At 46.1% G+C, this 26,883-nt stretch overlaps 1 protein-coding gene across 1 annotated transcript in view; it reads right to left on the bottom strand.

The window, feature by feature from the left end:
- Positions 1–26,883, bottom strand: part of LOC146861066 (transient receptor potential cation channel subfamily M member 8-like) — a 62,019-nt gene that overhangs the window by 15,397 nt on the left and 19,739 nt on the right. The window contains exons 2-4 of the mRNA XM_085646203.1: positions 25,478–25,551; positions 11,548–11,704; positions 36–213 (exon numbers count right to left, since the gene is read on the bottom strand). Coding sequence (XP_085502329.1) covers positions 36–213; positions 11,548–11,704; positions 25,478–25,551 — 409 coding nt within the window. The remainder of the gene's footprint in view (positions 1–35; positions 214–11,547; positions 11,705–25,477; positions 25,552–26,883) is intronic.

Below are 26,883 nucleotides of genomic sequence, written 5' to 3'. Positions count from 1 at the left end.
CACACAGACAAAGAAAATATTAAACTCCACAACACCTTTCGACTGTGCAATGTAGATTAGTCGGCTAAATATTTTGCGCATGCGTGGTTTCAGGGAGAAGTTCCTTGCTCCGCCCGTCACTGATATGATGAGGTTGGGAGTCTTCAGCTGCCAGTAATGGGTCATCAGCTCATAAAGAACATCAGGAGTGGTGTCACGTGACAAGCGGATGTACTGTAGGAGGAATAACAAAATGTAACATGAGATGGCTAATCTAACATGACACTGATACACCTGCATTGTCTAGACAGTCCATCCGTTGGCACACAATGTCACTGGCAATGTCCGGATAGAGACACACCTGGGCCTGAGTAACTTTCAGTGCATCTTATCTTTCTTTTGTCACTGGTATTGTTGGTCCATGAATGGATGTGGATAACCTTTATAATATGCCCTGTCTCCTCTCTCACACCTAATGTCCAGGTAATGTCCCAATTATTGATGAATAATAATCCTCTCACAGTTTGTCCCTTCCATCCTCAGTATATAACAGATCCCGAATGCCACTCTGACATCTTTATCCATCACTCAAGCTAATCCAATCAATCAAAGTACAGCAACATGTTGACGAATGAGGGAGGGAACAGAGAGGACTGTGATGGTAAAGAACTGGAATATAATTGGCAATCCAATATTATTGGAAAAACTCAATTTTTAAGGACCCTCCTCCCCCCAGTTAGAGTCAGGTCCTATTTTGTGTGTCTATACACAGGATTTAAACCCTTACACACATAAGGTGAAATGCTTCCTCATTGGGCTCTCCATCTAGCACTGAGTGCAGGATGTTGGACATTACCCAGTTCAAAATATGGCTTTGTCAAGTCACTAGGTTGAGCAAAAACTAAAAATGTGCGAGGTTGGACTAGTAGTGGTAGGTCCATCTTAAGCATTAGGAGCCTGAGGTTGCTCTACAATTGCTGTGCAAAACTGGCTGAATGAGAGATCTGAAGTTAACCAAATTCTGAGATTTTCAACTTTTCTCACTAACGTTGTAGCTGCTTCCAGTTCAAATGGCCAGTAAATCTGTAGGAAAGTGAAATTTTTGTAGGGTCACCCCTGACTTTTTGCCGAAGTGCCGATGATTGTAACTCTGAAAGTGCACTGGAGCCTGCAGCCTAGGCCCCAATGTCAGTGCTCTTTCCCTAAAACTGATATGTGTGAATTGGTAACCCCAATTGGTAAAGGACTTTAACCCTCTTATAAGTCCCCAGTATATGGTATGAGTTTTACCCAGGGCATGGTTTTTAAAGGGGTCACTGGGGCCTGAAGCACTGTTTGTGCCACCCTGAGTGACCCAAGTAAACTACTGACAGCAGGTCTGCCATTGCAGACTCCAGTAGCAGTGCAGACTGCTAAACCTCGACTTTGTACTCATCAAGGAAGGCCTCCAAAGCCCAGGAGACAGGGTGTATTATATTAAAGGTCGGGACATGTAAGTGCAAGCTTCTATGTCCCTATAGTGGCCTTTACCATTAAAGGGCACTATAAGTGATAAACGGCCCATAAGATAACATAGGCTGGCATCCGGGCAAAACCACAGATTGACAACTCCATTATGGTACCACCTAAATATGTTGTGTTTAGTATTAAACAATGTGCCGGCTCACCGCTGACATGAATCTTGTGCCAAGGATGAGGTGGCATACGCCCAGGTGGCTATGTTAAAGGTTGCCCACCTGGTAGCTCCAGCCTTTCCTGTGCTCTGGCTGCCAGCCCGCATCTTCTACCACCAAGACATGAATCTTACTCCCTGCCAGGAGGTGTGAACTCTCTCAGAGTCAGAAACAATGGCCTAAACCCCTCCCTCCCTCACAGGCTGGCTAGTGAAGTGGCCCATCAAAGCAGTGAGCTTCAAAAGCTGCACCACCTATGAAATGCAACAAGGCTGCCTCCCAAAGGAGGAAAAAGTCCTCCACCTGCCCCCAGGCACATTTGCACCCGGGCATGCAGGAAAATTAGTAATTCAGGAGGTTTACACCCCCAGAAGGCTAGCTCCACCACTAAGGTGGTCTAACTGTTCCGTATAGCCAAGGAAGACTTCTGCCATTCTTAAAAGTGGTAGAATTGTGGGTTCTAGGTAGTAAAAGGTGACCTACACTCCCGTATGTGGTTACCTGAGGGGCGGATTTGCTGCTGGGGCTAGTAGGCCATTGGCCACAAGGACCTACACCCATAAAGCCCCTAATTTTAGGATTTAAGGGCTACCCCTGACACCAAAACCTCAGTTCTGATCTGACTTGCAACAAGGGCAAATGAAAAATGACCTGTGAGTGAGACAACAAACGCTGCACAAACCAAAGGTGTGGTACTCTGCACTTGTGGAAATCTTCCTGGGATTGCACAAATGTGGCTCGTCCTGGACCAAAGCTCAATTCCCTAGACAGAAGGACTCCTTTCAGAGCCAAAGACATCACCAGACTCCCCTGGACTAGAAGTACTAGTCCCCTGTATCCGCAGGTAAAAACTACGTACCGGAACCGAAGAATGGCGGGGCATCGGGCCCTCCAAGGGATCACCCAGATGTAGATGGTCCAGTGCATTGTAGGAAATGTAGTCCTGACCTCCAAAAAGTTTCAGACAACTACCGTGTTACCCAGGACCTCCGTACGTCGAAATAACTTCCTACTGTGCTTACCGCTGCCAAGGCTTGTGGGTTGCCAGTTCAGCAACCACCCCCTTTACTCAATGCTGCACCTCAAAAGAACTTCGGCAAACCTTCATCCGACGTCAGCAGTGGCTTCAATTTTGACTTTTTGCACCATGTTCCCTATCAGCACCGTGTAAACTGTAAAACCAGCTCCCCCGCAGCTCCAGCTTCAGCACCAAAGACAGCCAGGATAACTCTACGCCTGGGCTTCTTGAGCCAGGTAAATTGAACTGATTGTCATGGCTTGGTTCTGGGACCACCATCACCTTTACCCTCCTTGGGTTCCACGCAACTCGACCTGCAAGTGACCAACTATCCCTATCACATTTTCCCATTGACTGTAATTTAAAAGTTCTACAGTAGTGAATTGCTGTGATTTCTGAAAATTCATAACTCTGGTTTTATGTATCTGATATAGTTTGTTTTGGTGTCTAATTCAAGATAAAAATCAGCAGTATTTTTATAAATTGGTGTCAGATTTCTTTTGTGTCGTGTCAGTTACTTACTGTCCATGTTGGGACTCTGAAATGCTTAACGGATGTTCCTCTAGTAAAGCTTGACTGCTCTTTGCCACTCTACCAAGACAGAGCTAAGGATTTCATATTGTGAAGCCAAGAACAATCTTTCGGGTATTGTGAGAGTATTGAATGGTGAAGCCTAACCAGCATCACCACATAATACTCCACCTTCCTACAGAAACAATAAAGCTGTATTTGTTAAAGGCTTCTTTACCGATGAATAACCAACATATATGGATTAAACATATTGTGTGACATGAATATAATGTCAAAAATGTCATGACTACCAACATATCATGAAATAGAATATATAATTTAAGGATACATTTTATTTGATTAATTTAAGCAAGATTTGTATTTAAATATTTTGTATTTAATTTGTTTGTGTGTTTGGAAGGGAAGCATTTTTTTAAAAGTTTATATTGTCTGCATTTTTAAGTATGATTAAAAATGTATTGTTGCTTAGTATTTCAATGTTTTCTAGAAAATAATTGAGAATGGTATATGTAATCCTACGAAGTTCAACACTTCCTCTACTTTTGCAGACATTAGAGTGGGAATCGTGGGAATGGTAAACCTAACCCCTCCGAAGTCCGACACTTTCCCTATTGTTGCTTAGACTGGAATGGGATTAGTAAATCTAACTTCTCCAAAGTTTAACACTTTCCCTAATGTCTTTTTCTTAGACTGTAGTGGGAACAGTAAATCTAACCCAGGGGTCTCCAACCTTTTCTGTAGTAAGAGCAACTTCTGATCAGTGAAAATCATCGTGAGCTACTGAAGGCTAATCAACTTGTGCATTAGTACCAGACACCCCCATGCCCCGCTTCATTTACTTTAAGCCTAATACCCATAGAGCTAGATACTATGGCATGAGCAAAATACTTTGACTAGGGCTGCTATATGTGTCAGTGAGAATGTGGTCTTTGGAGTTGTAACATGTGTGCATATGCATGGTAATGGGATATATGTGTATGGATGACTGAAAGCCTATGTTGCATATACTTGCGGCACAGGACATCATTTTCACCATATGTGGCACTGTTACATGTATAACACAAGCATACAACCATTTTTTTTTAAATGTTAGAAATTTAAAGTGCAAAAAAATATTCTGCGATCATTTTCATAATATGGAACATTTTTCTGCAGTTAAAATTTCTCCCGCTTCAAATAATGGCTATATTTTTCAGTTATAACTGTAGCGCCATGTCTATCAGCCACTAGAAGCAAGATGCCTGCTGTGTGTAAATTTTCTTCCATTTCCAAGTGCTACAATTACAAACAACAGGCATCTTGCTCCCAGTGACCTAATAACACGGTGCCATATTTAGAACAGAAAAATACAGCCATTTGTTTAAATGGGAGGAATTTAAAGTGAAGAAGCATGCTTCATAACAAGAAGAAATTGACTTATTTGAAAGTGGAGAAAAACGATAAAACTAATTGAAATATTTTTCTTCACTTTACATTCCTCTTTTTTTTATTTTTTTTTAAACAAATTACTGTATTTTTCAGTATAAATATGACAAAGTGTCTATTGGCCACTGTGAACAAGAGGCCTGCTGTTTGCAAATGCAATTCTTTGAAATGGGAGAAAATTAAAATGAAGACTTCCCTTAATCGCTGAGGTAACTTTTCATTTGAATTTTCTCCCATTTAAAGGCATTCAGAAGTATCATGTTTTCCACATGTTCCAATACTGACTTCAATGGGAGCCTCTGTTCCCACTGTCAACACAGGCAAAATTTAAACAAGCATTTGCAATGCAATAGGTCTCGCATTTATAAGAGTTTGAGCTATTGGCATTGTAAAATTACAATGCCTTTTATTTATGTTTTGATTTTAAAACCAATAAAAGGCATTGTCATTTACAATGTCAGTAGCATAAACTCGCATAAAAGCAGTGTGTGGAGTGCAGCAGTGTGCGGTGTGCAGCAGTGTGCGGTGTGCAGCAGGGTGTGGTGTGCAGCAGTGTGAGGCGTGCAGCAGTGTGCGGCGTGCAGCAGTGTGTGGCGTTCAGCAGTGTGTGGCGTGCAGCAGTGTGCGGCGTGCAGCAGTGTTTCGTGTACCAGTGTGAGCCATGCAGCACTGTGTGGCGTGCAGCGGCGTGCAGCAGTGTGCGGCATGCAGCAGTGTGCGGCGTGCAGCAGTGTGCAGTGTGCAGCAGTGTGCTGCGTGCAGCAGTGTCGTGCAGCATGCAGCAGTGAGTAATGCAGCAGTGTGCAGCAGTGTGTGGCGTGCAGCAGTGTGTGGCATGCAGCAGTGTTTCGTGTAGCATTGTGCGGCGTGCAGCAGTGTGTGGCATGCAGCAGTGTGTGGCGTGCAGCAGTGTGTGGCGTGCAGAAGTGTGTGGCGTGCAGCAGTGTGTGGTGTGCAGCAGTGTTTTGTGTAGCAGTGTGCGGCGTGCAGCAGTGTGTGGCGTGCAGCAGTGTGCTGCGTGCAGCAGTGTGTGGCATGCAGCAGTGTGTGGCGTGCAGCAGTGTGTGGCATGCAGCGGCATGCAGCAGTGTGTGGCGTGCAGCAGTGTGTGGCATGCAGCAGTGTGTGGCATGTAGCAGTGTGCGGCGTGTAGCAGTGTGTGGCGTGCAGCAGTGTGCGGCGTGCAGCAGTGTGCGGTGTGCAGCAGTGTGAGGCATGCAGCAGTGTGCAGCGTGCAGCAGTGTGAGGCGTGCAGCAGTGTGAGGCGTGCAGCAGTGTGTGGTGTGCAGCAGTGTGCGGCGTGCGGCGTGCAGCAGTGTGCTGCGTGCAGCAGTGTCGTGCAGCATGCAGCAGTGAGTAATGCAGCAGTGTGCGGCGTGCAGCAGTGTGTGCCATGCAGCAGTGTGTGGCGTGCAGTAGAGTTTCGTGTAGCATTGTGCGACGTGCAGCAGTGTGTGGCGTGCAGCAGTGTGTGGCGTGCAGCTGTGTGTGGCGTGCAGCAGTGTTTCATGTAGCAGTGTGCGGCGTGCAGCAGTGTGCGGCGTGCAGCAGTGTGCTGCGTGCAGCAGTGTGTGGCCTGCAGCAGTGTGGCGTGCATCAGTGTGTGGCATGCAGTGGCATGCAGCAGTGTGTGACGTGCAGCAGTGTGTGGCGTGCAGCAGTGTGTGGCGTGTAGCAGTGTGCGGCGTGCAGCAGTGTGCGGCGTGCAGCAGTGTGCGGCATGCAGCAGTGTGAGGTGTGCAGCAGTGTGTGGCGTGCAGCAGTGTGTGGTGTGCAGCAGTTTGTGGCGTGCAGCAGTGTGTGACGTGCAGCAGTATGAGGTGTGCAGCAGTGTGAGGCGTGCAGCAGTGTTTCGTGTAGCAGTGTGAGGCGTGCAGCAGTGTGCGGCGTGCAGCAGTGTGCGACGTGCAGCAGTGTGTAATGCAGCAGTGTGTAATGCAGCAGTGTGCGCAGCAGTGTGTGGCGTGCGGTAGTGTGCGGCGTGCAGCAGTGTGCGGCATGCAGCAGTGTGTGGCGTGCAGCAGTGTGTGGCGTGCAGCAGTGTGTGGCGTGGTTTGTAAACAACAAGAAAAGCGGACATCAAAGGAAGGGTGGGAGGGAACGAGCATATGGGGTGTGAGTTATAACGAAAGTTAATTGTTGTAAGAGGGGATGCAGGAAGTGAGGCCGAGCTCGCGCTGGCGAAAGCAGTCTGCTGCTTTCAAGTCCCATGCCAGATGCCAGCTTCGCGCTTGAATGCCTCACATGCACTGGCCATAAACCGCATTCATAAGGTCTTGTGCCACTTACTAAATCTCTCTGAATGCGTGAGGCGGCGCACGCGCAGGAAGTAGCTGATGGCAAATGGAATGTGCGTGGTTGTCCGCGTAACCGCCACCCGATCCGCCTGGGAAGCCTTTGGGACCATTTTCTGAAGCCCCTACATAAGTCACGCTGTGCAATCGCTTACGCGATAGCCAGGCGAGACATAAAAAGGGGTGAGCAGAGAAAACCTTGCACCGTGTGGTGGACACCCCTTGGTGTCTGCCACACCATGCATGGTTGGGAAGAGGGGATCCATGGGTCCCCCCACGGGCCCCAACCGGAGGCCTTCGGGTGAAGGGGGGCCCTGCTACGGGCCCCCAAAGTCAGATTCCAACCGCTGCTCCGTGTCGGACAGACTGATTCAGAAAGGCTGCCCGAATCCGATACCGTCATTTCTCATTCGGTGGTCCAAAAAGACGTACGAGTCAGCTCGTACGTTCGGACGCGAGTTGGAACCAAGTTGAAAAGTCCGAACGGTTTCAGAGTCCGTCAAAAACAAGGCTTCCGACGCGTATTCGGACTAACCGAATGCCGTACGAAGCCTCTCCGACTGACATTGTAATCGGCCCTTTAGTGTGCAGTATTACATAAAACTATTTGTAGTGTTCATTTTAATATTTAAATTAGTTTAGATATGTTATGGTTGTATATATGTTGCCAATTCTCACTTTATTTTGCTGTTAACAATTAAAATGAAATACAAATTTATTTTAAAATTGTTTATTTATTGTTGTTATATTTTAATCTATATATACATAGGTATAGTTTAACGATAACAAATATTTATTTAACATTATATTATTTTAAACTAATTAACAATTTTAAATAAATTAAAGTAACATTAGAGGCAATATATATATACTTTTTTAAAACAATATCCCTACCTGTTTCTGTTCAATATTCTCTTGCACAACATTTTTGATATGATAATTTAGTTGTTCCCATTATAAGTATAGGAACAAGATATCCTAGTAAACTATATTTTTTACATAATAGTTGTGTCTTTCGATATTTTGTTCACAGTATTCTGTCAAACAACCTCTTCAGCAGATTGTCACTCTTAGATCTGTTCAGGAATTGATAGTATGCTTTCATCCATAAAAGGTGTCTCAAGCATTCTTTGTGCTGATGCTGGGGGCTATTCTGCATTTTAGGGTGAATATGGTCTGGCTATGGCTCCCATCAAGGGCCGCATGTTGATGGTGACTTAATCCTTTTACATCGCAGCCTGGACAAAGTAAAATGTCCTGGATTTCTCAGTAGAAATAGTGATCTTCCTTTAGGCTTATCAACTTTTAGTCAAATTAGAAAATAGGGTTTGAAACACACCATTTGGCACCCCTGAAACAGAGATGTTTTAAGGGATGGGCAAAGTGGGCAATCGACCAGTGTCCCTGCTTACAAGGGATTCCCTTGGTAGAAACATTGTCGTTATTGGACCTCTTTCTACTCTGTCCATTCTCCATCTAAACCTCTCTCCCTCTCTCTGACTTTCTCTTCTTCTGACTCTCTCTCTCTCTCTATCTACTGTCATCTTAAGGGTTTTTCGGTCCCAGGTTTAAAGATACTCCTACTGTTTTTGTGTGACACGATTTTTGAAAGTTTAACATATTACTCAATATAGTTTGTCATCATGTGGGCGTGAATTAGTAGGAAATGGTTAATAAAATGTGAAGTTCTTGCAAACAGGAGTCCCCAACATATGTCTTGGATGATGCCCCAAAACTCCTTAAGATGGCACTGCTTTGAAATAAAGCCAAAATAATAATGATAAAGTTTACTACCTGTGGCACCTTTTCGAGTGAGGTCATTAAGGTGAGGTGACAGCCTAATACGTCATTTCCAGTCATTTCACTTTCTGCAAAGTTGCTGCGTCAAAGATTGTGTCTCAAGTCTTGTCCTGAAGCAGTTCTCTGAAATGTACTGACCACAATGATAAACATTTCTGCTAGAACATCAAAAACAGTTTTTTTTTCTTGCACAGGCGTTTTATGTTCTAGCTCAAATTTGCTTTAAAAGAAGTATCCTCATCCAAATGACCTAAGAACTGTTCCAATGCACAGACAAAAAGTCGGACAAAGTTTCTGAAAATTCAGCAAGGCAAGATTAATCTTTCATTTTTCAGGCTTTTTGGTCTCTGCCATACAGGTACCAAAAGTTGATAATTGCAGTACAGAATATCAACAAAATATTGAAAACTAAACTCTCAAGCAGGCAGGTAGGTGTAGATTTACTATTCATAGATGTGGAGTTAGGTATAGAAAATCGATACATACTTACCTATCTATATATACTATAGTATTTAAATTGTTCTGCAGATTTGTAATGTAGCTTCTGCTGGTAAGTGCCCCATCGCTGTCGTCTGGCGAGTGTTAAACAAGCATTGGCATAGCCAATAGGTCTCACTTTTGGGACCTTTTAAGTCTTTAGTTATGCAGCACAAAATCCTTGGTGCAACAACATCAACTGTTGCATGGCTAAACACTTATAAGGTACAAGGTTTAGCCATGCAACAGCTGATGTTGTTGCACCAAGGATATTGTGCTGCAAAACTAAATACTTATAAGGTCCCAAAAGCGAGACCGATTGGCTATGCCAATGCTTGTTTAAAGTGGAACAAGAGAGATTGCATGAAAGCGGGTGCCGTGAAACAAAGTGTGGTGCCCGTGCCCATAAATGTATTGCGTGTTTGCGAGCAAAGGAACATGCTAGTAAATAATTAATTGGCGCCCGGAGCTAGCGCCATGTTAGCAAATAAGTAATTGTCTCCTTTAGTAAGGGGGAAGAGACGTCTGCGAGGAGTTCTTACAGCATGTTCAGTTGCAATGGGGGGCAGAGGCTCGGTCTTGCTGGGCTCCCACCCCACCCACCTCTTAAAACATTTGATCAGTAGCAGCAAAAGTTGATCAGCAGCGCCGCTGCTGCTTTTTAAACGTGGACCAAGAGAGATTACATGAAAGCGGGTGCCGTGGAACAAAGCGCAGCGCCCGTGGCCATAAATGATATTGCCTGTCTGCGAGTAAAGCAGCATGCTGGTAAATAAGTAATTTGCACCCGGAGCTGGCGCCATGTTAGTAAATAAGTAATTGTCGCTGGGCATTAGTGTACATAAAAGAAATTGCCTAGGCGGGTGCCATGTTACCACAAGCGTTGGGCGCTTTCACAGCGATCGTCCGTAAGTGGTGCGTGCGTGTGTAGCAGGAAGTGGGATAAGGGAGGGGGGTAGCATGGTGTGCACTTTTGCGGCCGCTTTGATGTTCTCAGTGGCCACGCGGCTCACTGAGAACATCAAAGCAGCCGAGAAAGTGATCACGATGGACGACAAATGGTGCCCGCGCCCGGCGCACATGCACTGTAGGTGGAGGCCTCAAAGAAGCATTAGTTTGCACTTCCAAATGCCGCTTACTAAATCTCTCGCCAGAGCAGCGCTAAAGCGCTGACTCAGGCAAGACTTAAAAATGCTGAAGTAACATCTATAAACTCATTTGACTTCCAGAGACACGCTTCCTGGGTAAAAAGTGTTCGAAAGAGACTACAAGGCCATGAATTAACACCTCACAATGCTTGCTGACACAATCAGTACTGATTGCAGCATCTATAAACTTTGGTGTAGAGCCTCAATATGGAGCATCGAAGACCAAAATATCGACAGGTAAGTATGTATAGATTTTCTGTACCTAACTTCACATCTATATATATATTTTCAAGGTACATGGATGTGGAGTTAGGTATAGAAAATCTATACATACTTACCTGTCGATATTTTGGTCTTCGATAGTTTGTTCCCTATATTGTGGAGCATAGCCATGACGACTGCACTAAGGAGTGCAAATGGCTCCACCACTACCTCTAAGTTGTGCACAATGATGGACTTGAACTAACATGATGCTCTGCTTGCTAGCACTTTGTATTGGCACCTTTCTTCCTTTTTGCAGAGCACACTGAGACAGCAAAAACACTGTGTAGTGAATCATATGATAACCTTATAGTAGTGATAACTTAGTTTAGCAGTTTTTCTATCAATGGACTATCCAAGTGTTGTAATCACAGATGTTACTATTACCTATCTCAACGAAACTGATTCAGAAAATAAAGGGTGAGTTGGCCCTTGAAAAATTCAGCTTACACACAATTTTCTGCAGAGGGCACTGAACTATTGTACTAGCTGAAGGAGGCCATTTCTATAAGTCAGGGCAAGAAACTGAAAATTATCAGTCAAGAAGAACAGCCAATTGAAAGTGGAAGTCAAGGATCAGTATAATGGATGGCGTGGGACATTTTCTGCGCACTCAGGCAGATTCGGACACTATGCATCATGGGGATGTCTGCCTTTAGCACATGATAGAGCACAAGCATACTCCACAGTAGGTAGGTTTTCTGGGTGCCCTCTATGTCACCAGGACAGAGGAGTCAGGTGGGGCATGCGGAGACTAAGACATATCAAGAGTGCAAAGATTTCTCAAGGGGACACAGTCTCTGTCACAGTCAGCAGTTATGTAGGCATGAGTGTCCAGATGTATCCATGTCACAAATATACTTATTCCTTCAGGTTATTGTCTATCACCAGCACAGAAATGCTTACACACTTGTTATGGTGCATCAGTGGCATAGCTTTACCTTCCCTCTCCGCTCGAAGCTCTCGAACTGGAGATCCCCAAAAGCGTCCGTGGGCAGCTCTTTGGTGTGCTTCTTGTAGTTCCATTTATCAGTGCCATTGGTCTGGGTGCCCTCAATGTGCTGGTTTTTGGTGTAACCACATTTGCATAGACTTTCCCTGGAGAGAAAAGAATTGTTTGCGGGACAGGTCATTAGTACTGTGCCAAGCAAACAGAAATCTGTCCCAGTAATCACAGAAATAATTTAGTCAATGCTGTACAGAAAACGAAATTTATTTGTAGTAAATAAAGTTTTGTTGGGTTAAAGAGCCCTGGACACAGCTCAGGCTCCAAGACCCTGAGTGCCAGCCAGTGTATGCCATTTAAGAAGCCATGTTTTCTTTCTGAAGTTACCATTCATTGTCCTTCACCAAGTCTCTGAGGAGCAGAAAAGAGCCTGCTGAACGCTTCAGGAGGGACAAGATATCAATACTGTGGAGTTAACAGAGATGAAAGGGGGCAAGATGTCATTTCCGCTATCACTGGCATTTTGGTGAATTAACATGAGTGGTCATAACAGAGGACACTTGAATCTGAACAGCAAATCACTGCAGTTGTAGATCAGCTTTTATAGTTGTTTGTTGCTAAGGAGAAGCAGGCAGTCTCCCAGCACCCGAAAAATTCAATTTGATTCCAGAAAACACTGTGGGAAAGGAAAGGGACTTTTGAATGAACATTTGTCACTCATCTCTGTGTTGAACACTACCACTGCACATGCTTTTGCACTTTCAACCCAGTCATTTCCATGGTGAATGTTCTTGTATTGCAGGGTCATTGGCAAGCTCAGCATCAATAAATAGGCCATTGGTGAATTCCCATCTGGAATTTCAATGTCCATTTCTAGACCAAGACCACCAAGCAGAAGGAGATGAATGATAAGAATAGCAAACATGCAAGAGAAGAGGCCCAAAACAACAAACTTACATTATGTAGAAAGGATTAGGGTGGAGGGGCATGGCCTAGGCCTAGGCAGCCATGGAGTCTGTCGTCTGAAGCGGAGCTCCTGGTGTCAAAGGCCCACCGGTGCGAGAATTCTGACTGCCCCGGTGTCCAGAGGCCCCAAGCAGTTGGAGATGTGGACCCCATATCCTAGTCAGTTTACTGCAAGTGCTCTGCGGCCTTCTGAAACGTGGAAGTAAGCTGCGGTGGGTTCGCACAGGCAGCGGTGATGGTGGACGCCAGGGATGAATAGCCAGTGTGGAAGAGACCGTGAGACTACAACGGCAGTCTCTGCGTCTTGGGGCCATTAGCGGTTAGGGTTGATGACCCCGGACAACAATCAGCTTACCACAAGCTGTCGGCCGGAACCGGAACCTGCCTAGACTTCGGAGAAAGCTGTGATGGAACCGTGCAGATCGTGGGGATGGCGGACGCCTTGGAAGCATGAGCCACCAAGGAGAGGCAGAGGGACTTTGATGGTTGCCCTGCTGCACGGCTGGGCGATGCAGCCCCTGGACCTGTTTGTGTCCAGTTGCGGTTGGGGGCACATGGAGGCGATATATTAGCACACTGGTGTGCCCCATTTTGAGGGGAGTCACGGGCCCTCACCTACAAGGACTGAGAATTAGGGATCCTGGATGACTTGGCCCTTGTGACATAGGGACCTATTGGAGGTGCCTGGGGCTGGCTCATCAGCATACCCCGTGCCCCGCATTGAAGAGGTGTCAGTCCTCCCATCACCCTAAAAGGCCAGATGAATGTGGATCCTGTACGACTTGGCCCTTGAGGAACTTGTGTGCATTTGAGGTGGCCATAAGTATTCTGTGGTCTGGAGAGTCTTCTCCTGGGCTTTGGAGTTACGACTGGGAGAATTTGGGCTCCCACCAGGGGATCGTCACTGCTCATCTGGGTGGGGGGGGGAGGGTTTCCCTCTGGAATGTTGCCTGTGAGGGGAATCGTGTTTGCTGTGTCACTCCTGGATGACTGTTCCCAGCACATCTCCACATCACAACGGAATCTCTATCTCAGCCGGGGAGATATGGAACTGGTTGGAATGGCAGGGCCATCCACTGCCTGAGAAGCATAGGGGAGACCCCCCACCTCTGGATGGTAAACACAGAAACAGAGGTGTCACCCACATAGCCAGGACAAGGGGACTCCCACTGAGGCCGAAGAACAAATGGCAAGAGACAAAGTTGTGGCAGCCCTGAAGGAGAAGCGCTCCATGCTCTCGGGAAACTAGTGTGAAATGCTGGACAGAGACCCTGAACATTTGGACGAAGGCACAGTGGTCTCTGGAGAGGAGAAGGAGGAATCTTGTGGGCTGGTAGTTAACCCGATGACCGTGGATTACATCATATGAAGATGAGGGCCTACAGCAAGTGCCGAGGGGGTCCTCAGCTGGCATAGTTATGGTGGAGTACTAGCAGAGTTGTCTGTTCTTTCAGCAGCAATGGACTGTGCCAGCAGAGTTTCGCCACCGTAGGACTTTATGCTTTGTACAATTTAGGCAGCTGGTAATGTATGCAGAAGGATGGGATGAGCGACAGGCAACCAGGGCAGTTCTAAACCAGGTAGTCCTAAAACCCACAGCATGAGCTGGCAGGGAGGGTGAGGTGGGTTGGGGACGGTTTGGGGATCGCGTTAAGGTGTGTCAATAGCTATATATTAGGGTGAGAGAGGTGTGCTAGGGGATTTGTATATGACTCCCTAAGAGGATGCAGACTAGGCCTATGGACTGGAGAGTGGGCACTTCTCATAAAATCTTATCCTGGAATGTTTACAGGCTAGGCAATAAACTGTGAAGAAAGGTAGTGATGAAATACTTGACTTGACAGTCTCCGGATCATATTCTGCTGCAGGAGACGCGTCTAATTGATAATAACCGTAGCTTTCTGGGGAGAGGACGATATTAAACCCTGGTCCATGCAGGATACACCACTAGGTCTAGGGGAGCGGGAATCTTAATATGTAGGTCCCTACCATTCCAGGTGGTTAGAGCATGGGTTGATTCTCGAGGCTGCTGGGCAGCGGTGGAGGGTGTCTGGAATGGAGAAGGGTTGATAGTGGTGTCCTGGTTCCTGCCTCCGGGTCTCCTGAAATGCATGGGGGACTGGCTGACCGATATTCCTGATGCTCTTATATCACAAGAGAGAGTGAGAGAGGCAGTTCAGTTGCGGTCTCCCAAGTATTATGTTATCACACAGAGCAACTGCTGATATGTTTCCCAAAATGTTAAACAGATTTCCAGAATAAATTATTTAATTTTTCTCGAAGAATCCTATACAACAGATATTGTCCTAATACATAACCATTATAGATGTTGGGGTATCCAAAGATATTGGAGAAGACGCCTCACTCCCTAATAGTGACATGCTTCATCATTGGCGTCTTTCCACACCCAGGTAAGATGGTACTACCTGGGCGGACTCAACCAAAAGATGTTATGGGAGTTCTTATATAAATTTTTTACTGGTTATGCAGGGAACCAGGTAGGTGATATATTTAAAAATACCTACAGGTATACCCCAATGCTTTGCTTTATTCGTAGGGTACCTGGGGTATGAAATAAAATCGGTGTATTCAATGGGGTTCTTTTGATCTCAATTGGTTCAATTATACCCACCTCAAAGTGCCAAAAGGTTTCGGCCCTCAACGTGAGCCCTTACGGGTCTGGGGCCTTCTTCAGGTCTGAAATATCTACTCTTCGGTGTCCCTGGCTATCGTTTGGCAATATATTTAATGCAAACATAAACAAGTATGAGGCTTATTGCACTCACCTATTTTCCTTAATGTTCCAGTAGTATTTCTACTGGGTGGTGCTACTATGCACCATGTGGGTCTTATGAATTAGGGTGCCATCTTGTAGTCACACATTCATCAAAGATCGGTCACCGCAATACCACCTAAGCTTAACCGCCCGCCGCCAATATTCCTGATGCCCTGTTGGTGGTGGGTGGGGACCTCAGTCTTACTCTAGAAGGGGACATGGATAGGATGCTGAAAACTGGCAAACCCCAGAGAGGATACACAATTCCGCAGGTTCACAGAGGCCCTGGGGCTGGTTGACCTCTGGAGGGCTGCCAATCTCGGAGTCACACAATACTCATACTCGTCTAATGCTGCTCATTCCCTGGCATGATTGCATTATGTTTTTTAGCTCCATTGCCCAACTAGGATAGGTTTCAAAATGTCGTTTTATACCCAACGGACATTTCAGATCACTTCCCATTGACAACTGAACTTTTGCACCCAGACAGGCGAGCCCATGCCGGCTGGTGGTTAGACCCCTGGGAGTTTACAGACTGGGCCGCTCGGAGACTTGTGCAAGAAGCAACAACTGATTACTTCCGTGTTAACAAGGGTTCAGTGGCCTTGGAGGCAGTACATTGGAAGACCGATGGGTTGTATAATCTCCCATGTAGCAGGGAAGAGGCAGGACGGTCTGGCGGTGGTACAGGAATTGAAGGAGGGACTACAGCAGGGGGAAGAAACATATTCAGTGGCACCAGACTCTGATTTTGTTGACCGCGTATCCTGGCTCAGAGAACGTTACAGGCAGACAATGCACCAGGAAGCCAGAACACTTTACAGGGTGAAACAGAGTTGTATTTATGAACAGGAAGATAAGGCGGGAAAATTGTTAGCCTGGTGAGGCAAAAAAGTGAAAGGCTAGAGATTGATTCCCATGATCCATACTTCCCTTGGTGGTCTGGTTGAGATGGACAAGGGCATAGCTCAAACCTTTGCACAATATTTTCATGATCTATATGCCCCACGCCTCTCTTTGGAGGCCATGCGTATATTTGTGACTGACCTTCCCGTCACACAACTAAAGAGGTCAGATAGGCAGTCTCTAGAGCAGGACATCACAGAAAGGTAGGTCATAGAGGCCCTGTGCCAGTTGAAGAGCAGAAGGTCTCCCAGGCCTACGGGTTTCCGGTGGACTTCTTCAAATGTTTTAAGAATGATGCGATTCCACCATTGAAAGTCTTGTTTTATGCCTCCAGGTCACAGGACGAACTATCCACAGACCTTCAGGAAGCTCATGTAGTGCTTATCCCTAAACCGGGCAAAGCCCTGGAGAAGTGTGCTTTTTATTCGCCCAAATCTCTCTTAAATATTGAAACAAAAATATTGGCTAAAGTGTTGGCAACCCATCTATTGCATGTTATAGACTGCATCGTGGCTCCAGACCAAACATGCTTTATGTCCTGTAAGTCCACTAGCCATAACCCTTGACGCCTATATGGCTGACTGACCCATAGAGATAACATTTGGCAACTCACGGTGCTCTTGGCACTGTACACTGAGAAAGCCTTTGACTCAATGGAGTGGCCCTATCTGATGAACCTTCTTGAGCGGATGGGCTTCGTACCCTCGTTCCTGTCCTGGGTGTGTCTCCTTTACCACAAGCCAAAGGCAAAAATTGGGTGAAATGGACACTTTCAGGGGAGTTCGAACTAGGTAGCGCCACCCATCAGGGGTGCCGCTCTTTATTGGCCCTCCTAATTGCGGTGGCCATGGACCCATTGGCAAATTTAATCAGGGGTGACAAACAGTTGCGTGGCTGTTTTGGGATGGTGACTGGGATGATGTCCTCTCCTTTTATGCAGATGACGTCCTGCTGTACCTCGTGGACCAGACAAATCCCTTCCAAGAATGCTAGAGATCCTCAGGGTTTTTAGCTTCTTTTCTTAATAATTGGAGTTAATAAATTTTTTCCCCTCACATCCTAGCAGCCAAAGGCAGGGAGCACTGGCCGACTGATATGGGAGGAGACAGGCTTACATATTTGGGCATCTAAGTGACACAAGACCGGACTCTATTCTACAAGAAAAAGTTTGGTCGGATCCTGACAGACTTCGTCAGGAGGAAGAGCACTGGCGTTATCTCCCACTCTCACTATTGGGAAGAGTGGCACCATTCAAAATGATTTATCTCCCTAGGTTCAGATGCGTCCTGCAAAATGCATTATTTGAGGATCCCAAACACTTCTTTAAAACAGTTAAGGCTAAGAAGAGGAACCTGCTCTGAAATGGAGGCACCCCGCGTGCAGCATTGTCTACCCTGGCCAGACAGCCGATGGATGGGGGGATCGCTCTTTCCTATCTGCACCTACATTACTGGGCAGCCCAATTGTTAACAGTTAATGATTGGTCCTACGCAGACCAAAAGGAACCATCTCTAATTGCAGACAGGAGGGCAATGCCCCCTGGAGTTAGGTGAGTTGAATATATGGGCCGGAGAGGGTAATGCGCTTATCTGAGCCTATTGCAGTGGTAATCCGGACTTGGAACTGGGTGCTGCGCAACATAAGTTGGGCGAATAGGTTGACTTTGCAGACACCATTGTGGGAATCTAGTGCCCTTGCGGAGCTATGTAGGGTAGCGGGACACCGGCAGTGGGATCTATTGGGAATTTCAAAGCTTGGAGATTTGACAGGAGAACGGGATGACCGACCTTTGAAGAGGTACAGGGACAGTACGACCTCACAATGGGCCAATTCCTCCACTTCATGCAGGTGAGGGCGATTTTGCTCAGACTTAGCTGCAATATAATGTGGGGATGTGGGCATACGATCGGGTTTCCGACTGGATCAGTTGAAGATGCTACATACGGCCTACTACACACAAACATATCGTTATGCGATGGGAGCAGCTGACTCCGACCACTGTCAGCGGGGGTGGTTGGCAAGGTATCATTTTGCATACATTGTGGGAGTGCCCCAGATTATTGAGATTTTGGGCAGGGGTGCAGAGACGACTCTTGCAGGTGGTTGATGATGTCCTGACGCTCACCTCCAAAACAGTATCACTGTGAATCTGGGGAGAGGTGACTCTGGACAACTATATGCTGGCCCTCATAATAAGGCCTTGGCAGTGGCAAGACAGGCTATAGTGAAACGGAGGGAGGGTACGGACGCGCCCACTGTACGGGAGTGGCTATCCAACACGAAGTGTTATAGGCAGGTGAAGGGACCCATATACCAGGTGAGGGGCTGCCCTCAAAACTAAAATTATAGGGGCAGTGGCAGGAACATTCGGAGGAAAGAGAGGGGTCGTCCCGCTCCCCAATCTATGTTGTTCTTCTAGAATTTGAGCTGTGGGAGGCCAGAGCAGACTCTGGGGAAAAGGTGGGAGGGGGCCCAAGGGCGCTGATGAGAGGGACAGGATTCATTGTGCTATTATGTAACTCACCGTATAGTACCCCAGACTTTCATGCTGTATCGGCACTCGACACCCGAAGGTTTGCGGAGTGGGGTACAACAGTTGTTTTTTGTTTTGTTGCGATGGTTTCAATAAGATCAATAAGATCAATAAGATTTTTTTTAAAAAAGATTAGGGTGTCATTAAGGTCCCAGTGGGTGGTCCTCTGAGGACTTTGGGGCAGCAGAGGTCCACCGTAAATATGGCGTAAATTCCAAAGTACAAAAGTTAGCACCTTTGCAGTGTGCGGGTCGCCACATATTATTGCGTACCAGTAGAGCACTCACCTGCACACAATCAGTGGCACCTCCACATCTAAATGGGTAAGGAGAACCTCAACCCGTGCTGCAAATGTACAGCAGAGCGCTCACTAAACAAAATCACCCCAAAAATAAGAATAGGTGTATGCATCATCAAGCATGCAGGTTATTTGTAATTATGCTATGGCCGCCCCAGCGAGATGATGTATACATGTGCATTCGTCAACACATCATCACATTTTAAAATATCCTGTTCCCAGAATACGGACGACCGTGAAACAGCAAATTTAAAAACATCAAATAATTAACGGTGAACAAAAACAGGATTTTAGAACGTTAGAAATGAGCAGTTGGCACTAAATTACAGTTGCCAGACCACCCTCCAAAACATTTCTAAAACAAATAAGTATGAATAAAAGGGGGTGAGTACGCAGCAGAGGAGCAGGTGAAGCAACGCCAGTGGTGGCAAACATTGAGAGGGGTGAGAGCAATGGAGGGATGCGTTATTAAACAAAAAAGCAGGTCAGGATTGAGAGGGGTGGTGTGGAGTATCAACAAGAGTGCACTGGGACAGCAACATGGAGTGCACAGGTTGTGAAGGGGGAAGCAGCCCACAGAAGGTTGGGGCAGAGAGAAAGAAAACACATGCACTGCCATGGAGTGCTAAAAGAAAACAAAAAAGTAGTTCCATCAATGTAAGCAGTGGAAAGATACAAAACATCCAATCAAAATACAGTAAGAAGCTATACACCAGTCAGGACAAACAACAAAATAGGAAATACATCAAATAAGAAGAAAAGTGATGAGAAAGAGAAGGAATCAATCTGATCAAACGTCACAACTATGCAGGGAGATGAGAAAGAAAAGACAGTAATCCAATCAAAAGTCACAATATGTATATATTTTAATGTAATAGGTCTTCGTAAACATAGAGGTAAAGTAAGTGAGACCTATATTTCGCAAAGGGGAGGGAAGAGGGTGACTGACAGTCAGCTTCTTTAAGACTGCATAGGTTATGCAAGAGGCACGTTTGTACAACAGGAGGTATTGCTGTGAAGCTGAGAGAGAAGATAAAAAGAAAAGTAATTTTCTAAGTAAATATGGTGGATGCACAAAGCAGTGCCCACCTAAAGGGCTGGAGAGGGAGGAGTGCACAGTGAGGGCAGCAGAGGATGTAAGAATGAAACAAAGATCACTGGACAAAGGCATGGACAAGCATGTCACAGTGTATGGACTGCATGGTCAGGTCTGCACTAACAGAAATGCGGACATCTGCTTAAAGTGACACAGGGTCAGAGAAACAGTGTGCAGGTGGAATTAATTATGAAAATGAGAAGGAGAACAAAAAAGAAAGCTTGATTGATTGATCAACAATAGTAGGATATAGATTATTTTGTAAACATAAGTAATAATAATAAAAACAATGTTAATAACTCACCAGCCTTTAATATGTATTGCCTCGAGCCCAGGTGATGAATGAGTGTGTATTTGTACAGTTTATTACTAGGCCAGAAGATCCTTTAGACAACATAACATTAAGATGGAACCATAATATATAGAATTATAGAAGCTAACTGTGACTAACACAGATGTTTTTCACCAAGGAGTTCTGTGTAACATCAAATAGACAACAGGTGCATAATTTGAGTTGTCTATTCTATGATGGCACTCAGAACACAGCAGTGATAAACATCACAGCTATTCACCTTTTACCCTCCTATAATTCTAAGTTTTGTATGGCCCACAAAATCATCTTCCCATGCTTTTAACTGCCACACATGACTAGAAGAGTGATGGGAAAATCTTGAGTCCCAAATGTAAAAAAAATGACTGGCCTCTGTCACCCATCATCACCACCTTCTGTGTCTTCCCATCTCATCCTATGCCAAAGCTGTATTTTCTGCTCTCGGAGAGGCAGCACTTTACAGACCGGCTCTTAGAGAGCCCTGTCAGGTGAGCTGCAATCACACTTTCAGGGTCACATCAGCACAGGTCAAGGAGCGGTCGTAGCTCTTGGTGTAACAGCACTGAGCAGCTGTGATTCTGGTGAAGGTGCTTCTCCTTTAAAATGTCCTCTCCAGGCTTCTCTCCAGACACAGCCTTTGTGTAGAGTGATATTCCCACAGGAGGCTAGATTCTAGTCTGGAGAACCCACAGGAGAGGCACAAACAGGTGTGACCTTGTTGCACATAGCTGTCTATCCCCCCCCCCAGGAGTGACCAAGGGAAAGGCAAGAGACTTACATCACCTAAAGGGTCTCTTTCACTTTGAACACAGAGACTGCGGTCCAGCCTGTACCCCCTGCCCGTCCCTCCATCTACTAAGTGCTACAGGAAGCCTAATCAGCAGCTCTTCTCAGCAAAATGCCTAATTGGATTTCTAAAGGAGACTTGTCTCCTCATTCCTTACTCCAGTGTCTAGATCTCCACCCATTAGTTTCACTAATGTAACCAATACACTTCCACCACCTCTATCTTGTGTACAAGGCCAGGCTGAGGACATCCAAAAGGGATTCACAGGCCTCCGTTACTCTGGTTCACTCATACACACCACAGTTCATGTAACATGCACACCACATACATAGGACACACAACATACACTTGGGATGTCTGCACTAGGACCTGGGTACTTGCATAGAACCAGAACTTTATACTAGTGGACCAATAGGCCTCCACTTCAGTGAGACAGATAGAAAAGTCCTGGTCACAACTATGGATTCATAAAAGACGCTGTGCTGCCACCACTGCATTATCTGCTAACCCCCTACCAGGGACGGTAGTCCATTGTCAGTGAAATAAGGGCATGCTTGCTACACCTCTTCAAGTCAGGTCTAGACCCTCACTCATATCAAGGGACTGGCCCAGACCTCTATACACATACTAAATAAGTATGAGGCTGAGGAATACCAGGATATCAGAGACATGCAGTCGAGCACACGGGGCAGAGGAACATGACGGTGGACCACACAAGTGACATTCTCATCCCAAGACATACCCTTGACAGAAGGAATGATTTGGAGGTGAAGGTGATATAAAGTCAAAATTATTCATAGGTTTTGCCCTTGCTATGAGGAAGCCAAATGAAGTCCTACATTGGTAGGCCAAATGCAGGAGAGAAAAACAAGGAAAGGGGGCACTTCTTACCCAAGACTGAGATTCCAGTTTTGGATCCTGTAAGGAAATGTCTCTTTTTTTGTGTTCACCCCCAAGATTTTCGACTGATGCTGCTGGTCTTTCGAATCTGAGAGTGCACTGAAACCTGCTAACCAGAATCACTGTCACTGCCCTGACCCCAAAGTGTATGTCGAATTGGCCATATCCAATTGGAAATGTCTATATGGTACCCTGGTACCCAGGACATGTACGTTAGAGGGGGTACCCCAGGGCTTGCAGCCCTAGACGTGCCACCCTGGGGGTCCCCCAAGTAAAACGAGTCCCCCAGTCCGCCACTGCAGACTGCCAGAGCAGTCACGCACTGTTAGCCCGACCTTTCCATTGAAAGCAATGGCAAAACCAGTACTTCGCTGTACATTGTGTAAGTCACCCCTTTGGCATGCCTTCCTAGTGCTAAGGCAGGGTACAACATATGATATGGGTAGGACGTGTATTTTATATGCCCTGGTAATAGGCATGCAAAACCACCATTTTTACTGTGGAAAGACTTGGTTGCCCAATTGGCGAGTACGGAGTTACACCCTAACCCCTCAGCAGTGTTAACTCCTGACCAAAGAGGGCACTCTGAGGTACCAAACAACTTGTTACATCAAGTCTGACTTGTTGCAGTGTGTAGCTTTTACAATGTTAACTCCTGACCAAAGAGGGCACTCTGAGGTACCAAACAACTTGTTACATCAAGTCTGACTTGTTGCAGTGTGTAGCTTTTACAAAGCAGACGCTTTGTTGCCTTTAAAACTCCTGTGACTTCCCAGGCACATATGGCGCCTGTTCCACCAGAACCTCTTGGAGAGACATGCCAACAACTCCCAGGAAGGAGAACAATGAGGGATTGCAGGACAGGGAGTTGTTACCTCCATCCTGCACAAAGCCACTTAGGTGTTAGCCCCAAAAGGCAGGCTTCAAAGGGGAAGCCGACTTCGAAGGGTAGATGGGTCACACTAGGGAGGAGGGCTGCCCATTGTTTTGGCAGACAGGTTGGCACAGGGAGCAGAAAGGGGTAAACCAGTTGTCAATTCGATTTTTCCCAGGGGCGTGTAGCCCTGAGGTAGCCACACCCCAGGGGTGGGCTAAGGCGGTTTAAACACTGAGTGAGGGCTCTCACCATCTTGGGACCGGGCAGAATGTTGCGTCCTGGAACAACCAGATGCCACGCTCCACTGGAAGTGCTCACCACGTGGGAGGGAACCCATTGGTTACCAACCGCATGCTGCCTTGAGGTGCACTTTCCAAGCATAAGAGGGACACCGCAGGCATCCAGACCTCAGATCTTGGATAAAGTACCAAAGAAGGACTGCCCTTTTGCACTGAGGGATCAGCAAAGAGAGACAGCACTGTCAAAGACTGCACCTGCTGCACCTGGTGGCTAACAAAGAGAAGGACTGTGTCTGCCATTTCCTGCTCAAGGAGAAATCGTCTCCAGAACCCAGTCAGCCAAGAGACACCAAGGGCCAGCTGACTGGCCCCCTATTTGCAGCACAAGGACACAACAGCTGAAGAAATCTGCTGGGGCAAGTTGGTATCCAAAAGTCTTCAAGACGCTTCCACTGCTGCCGGGCAGCACCAAAGACCAAGACCCAACGCATGGAGTTGCACCTGAGTTCGCTGAATCCAGGAGTGCTGTTGTAGAGTTGTTGGAACCATAAAAAGGTGAATTAATGACTCAGGAAGGCTGTGACAATGGGCGACTGGTGTTCCAGTGGCAACTGGACTTCGGCCAGACCAGAGAGGACTTCGTGGGACATCGACCCTGCAACCAGGACCCACTCAAGATCTTCATGGAACAAGGAATGCCTGCTTGAAGAACCTAGTCTATTGCATCAAATCCACAGCATCCTTTGAGCATCTTCAGCATCCTTTATCCCTTGCATCAGGACCACTCCGTGGGAATCCACTGCAACGTGGATAAAGTGCCTGAAGCTGCTGAAGGACTGCTTGTTCTTCTGAAGGGCCTTGCTGGTCCTCCTGAGTAGCTCCCTGATAGAGCTGGTTGCCCTAAGTACTTCTAACAAACCACATTGACACTTTACCTAAGTTTTCTTTAAAATATTTCTAAGTGTCCAATTCATTGACTTTGCGAAGGCTTGTTTGCGGTTGAATGGAATTTCTAGGATTTATTATTGGTTGTAAAATCAATATCTCAGGAACCCTCCAAGGGAATTTTTTCATTCTAGTGTCTAAATTCTTATAAAAACACAGTCTAGTTTTATAAATTGGTGTTGGATTTCTTGAGTGTCTTGTCAATTTCTTCTTAAATTATTTTGGCGCTGTTTAAATGCTTAACATGTGTTCCTTTGTGAAAGCCTTCCTGCTCAGTGCAACAGCTACCCAGGGTTGAGCTGAGAGTTTTACAGACGAAACCTAAGGGTCCTAAAAGGGTCGGTAAGTGTATTACACAGTGAGATCGCACAACCACACCATATAATACATTCAATTTCCTCACAGATCCATTTGATCAGAGAATGCTTTTTATCATCCAATGATGTGTGTGATGGTCACACGCCCATCAGAAATGTTAAGCATCTTTTTGGGACTGTCTTTGAGGCTGACACGAATCTGCATGGTGTTATTTGTAAACATTTGAAAATGCACCTAGTACTGATCACAGACTTAATGACAGAGAGAACACATTGATGCTGAGAAGCAGCAGTGAGTAGGAACACCTCTCAGAATAATAGAATAAAGTACATTTGTTTTTGTAGAGGATTTATTACATGAACACTTCAAAATACATATGAAGTAGGCAATAAAAAACGTAAGCTTAGCATTCAGGTAGCAGGCTTATACCGGGCGTCTAATGCAGCACATCTCACCGCCGCATGAAGCTAAACTCTCTTCAAGGGTATGGTGCACTTGGGAGGTCTAGCCAGCACATCAAAGCATCTGTGCTAGAGAAAAGTACTCACAACACCACGGGGACTGAAAAAATATTGCTCAGCATTAAATATTAAATCTGCAGCACAGAAGGCTTAGTGCATGTCTGAGACAGTCCAGGCAAAGAGACCAGTGTAGGATGAAACCTGACTTAGATTTTGCTGAGTCAGCCAAACAAGGGATGTAGGCATCGCTATCTAGGGCAGTCATCCAAGATCCGAAAAAAGGAACTCAAACCTTGGTGGAGAGTAGCTCATACTCGATTCTTCTTTGGTTACGTTTTAAACACTGGCTGGACGTCAACAAGTTTTGGTGCAGGGTAGAGGGAGGTGCTAGTCAAGTGTCTATTCATAGCATATTTAATTTCATTTGGGCAGCAGAACAGGGCTACTGGCAACAGAATGCAGAAATGACACACAGGACACAGACAGACTTACGTTGATCTGGGGTCCTTGACGAAGTAGACACATTCTCTCTTCCTGAAGTTTTCTTGAATAAATTTGACGGAATCCTACGAAAAAAATATGAATATATATTCGAGTAACACAAAAGTAGGTCCTCATCACAAAGAGATTGGCTATGAAATGTCCTTGAGTGAGGTCAGAGCTTCCTAAACATGGCTGCGCTCTCTGGTTCAGTCCCAGTAAGTGAGATGAGATTCGGCCAGCCTGGGGTCAAACACATAAAGAAAATCCTGATCCTCGCATGTGTGGCCTGAACTTTTCCATAGTTGACCTCTGATTTTCTTTGGCCGGCCCCTTGTGCTGCTGTGGGCGGTTTCATGTTCACAGGAAATATATGAATGTGAATCGCTACAACTCAGGGGGCCTAAGGTCTTCTCCCAGGTAATGTGTACAGTTCTCTGGGATCCTCTCTGAGTAATGTGTACAGTACTCTGGGGTCGTCCCAGGGTAATGTGTACAGTTCTCTGGGATCCTCTCTGAGTAATGTGTACAGTACTCTGGGGTCCTCCCAGGGTAATGTGTACAGTTCTCTGGGATCCTCTCTGAGTAATGTGTACAGTACTCTGGGATCCTCCCAGGGTAATGTGTACAGTTCTCTGGGATCCTCTCTGAGTAATGTGTACAGTACTCTGGGGTCCTCCCAGGGTAATGTGTACAGTTCTCTGGGATCCTCTCTGAGTAATGTGTACAGTACTCTGGGGTCCTCCCAGGGTAATGTGTACAGTTCTCTGGGATCCTCTCTGAGTAATGTGTACAGTACTCTGGGATCCTCCCAGGGTAATGTGTACAGTTCTCTGGAATCCTCTCTGAGTAATGTGCAGAGGACTCTGGGGTTCTGATCTCCCCCAGGTAATTAGTAGAGTACTCTGTGGGGGGGACGCTGGGTAATGTGTACAGTACTCTGACCTCCTTGCCCAGTTAATGTGTTAAGTACTGTGGAGTTTCCCCAGGGTGATGTCCACAGTCGAGTGGTTGTGTTGAGGATTTCCTTATTAAACCAAGTGCTCACTTGGTCTTTCTCTTACTGATGGCATCAGAGTGGTACAATGCAGGGACCCACTGGGAGCGAGGCATTAGCCATTCTCCCCCTGGGTAACTTCGTACGATGGAACTGGTCATGAGTTAGTATAGGTGAGGTAGGTAGTGTGGGCGGGGCATAACTGTAGGTTATATAGGTAGTTTTTTGGGCGGGAAAGCATTCGCTGAGGCAGTGCCAAGGACGGTTATGGAATTTTTATGACAGGAATATTTTTAGTCAGGTAAGGTTTAGGGACTTTATGAATATAAATCACTTCAGTATACTTAAGGAAGATATTCGTAAAGCAAGAAGGTGATTATGTGAAGCAAACAGGGAGGAAATACTGAAACCAGGCTTAGCG

The sequence above is a fragment of the Triturus cristatus genome, chromosome 3_1 (genome assembly GCF_964204655.1).
Source record: "Triturus cristatus chromosome 3_1, aTriCri1.1, whole genome shotgun sequence".
NCBI lineage: Eukaryota > Metazoa > Chordata > Amphibia > Caudata > Salamandridae > Triturus > Triturus cristatus.
This window is presented reverse-complemented; position numbering and strand designations above follow the sequence as displayed.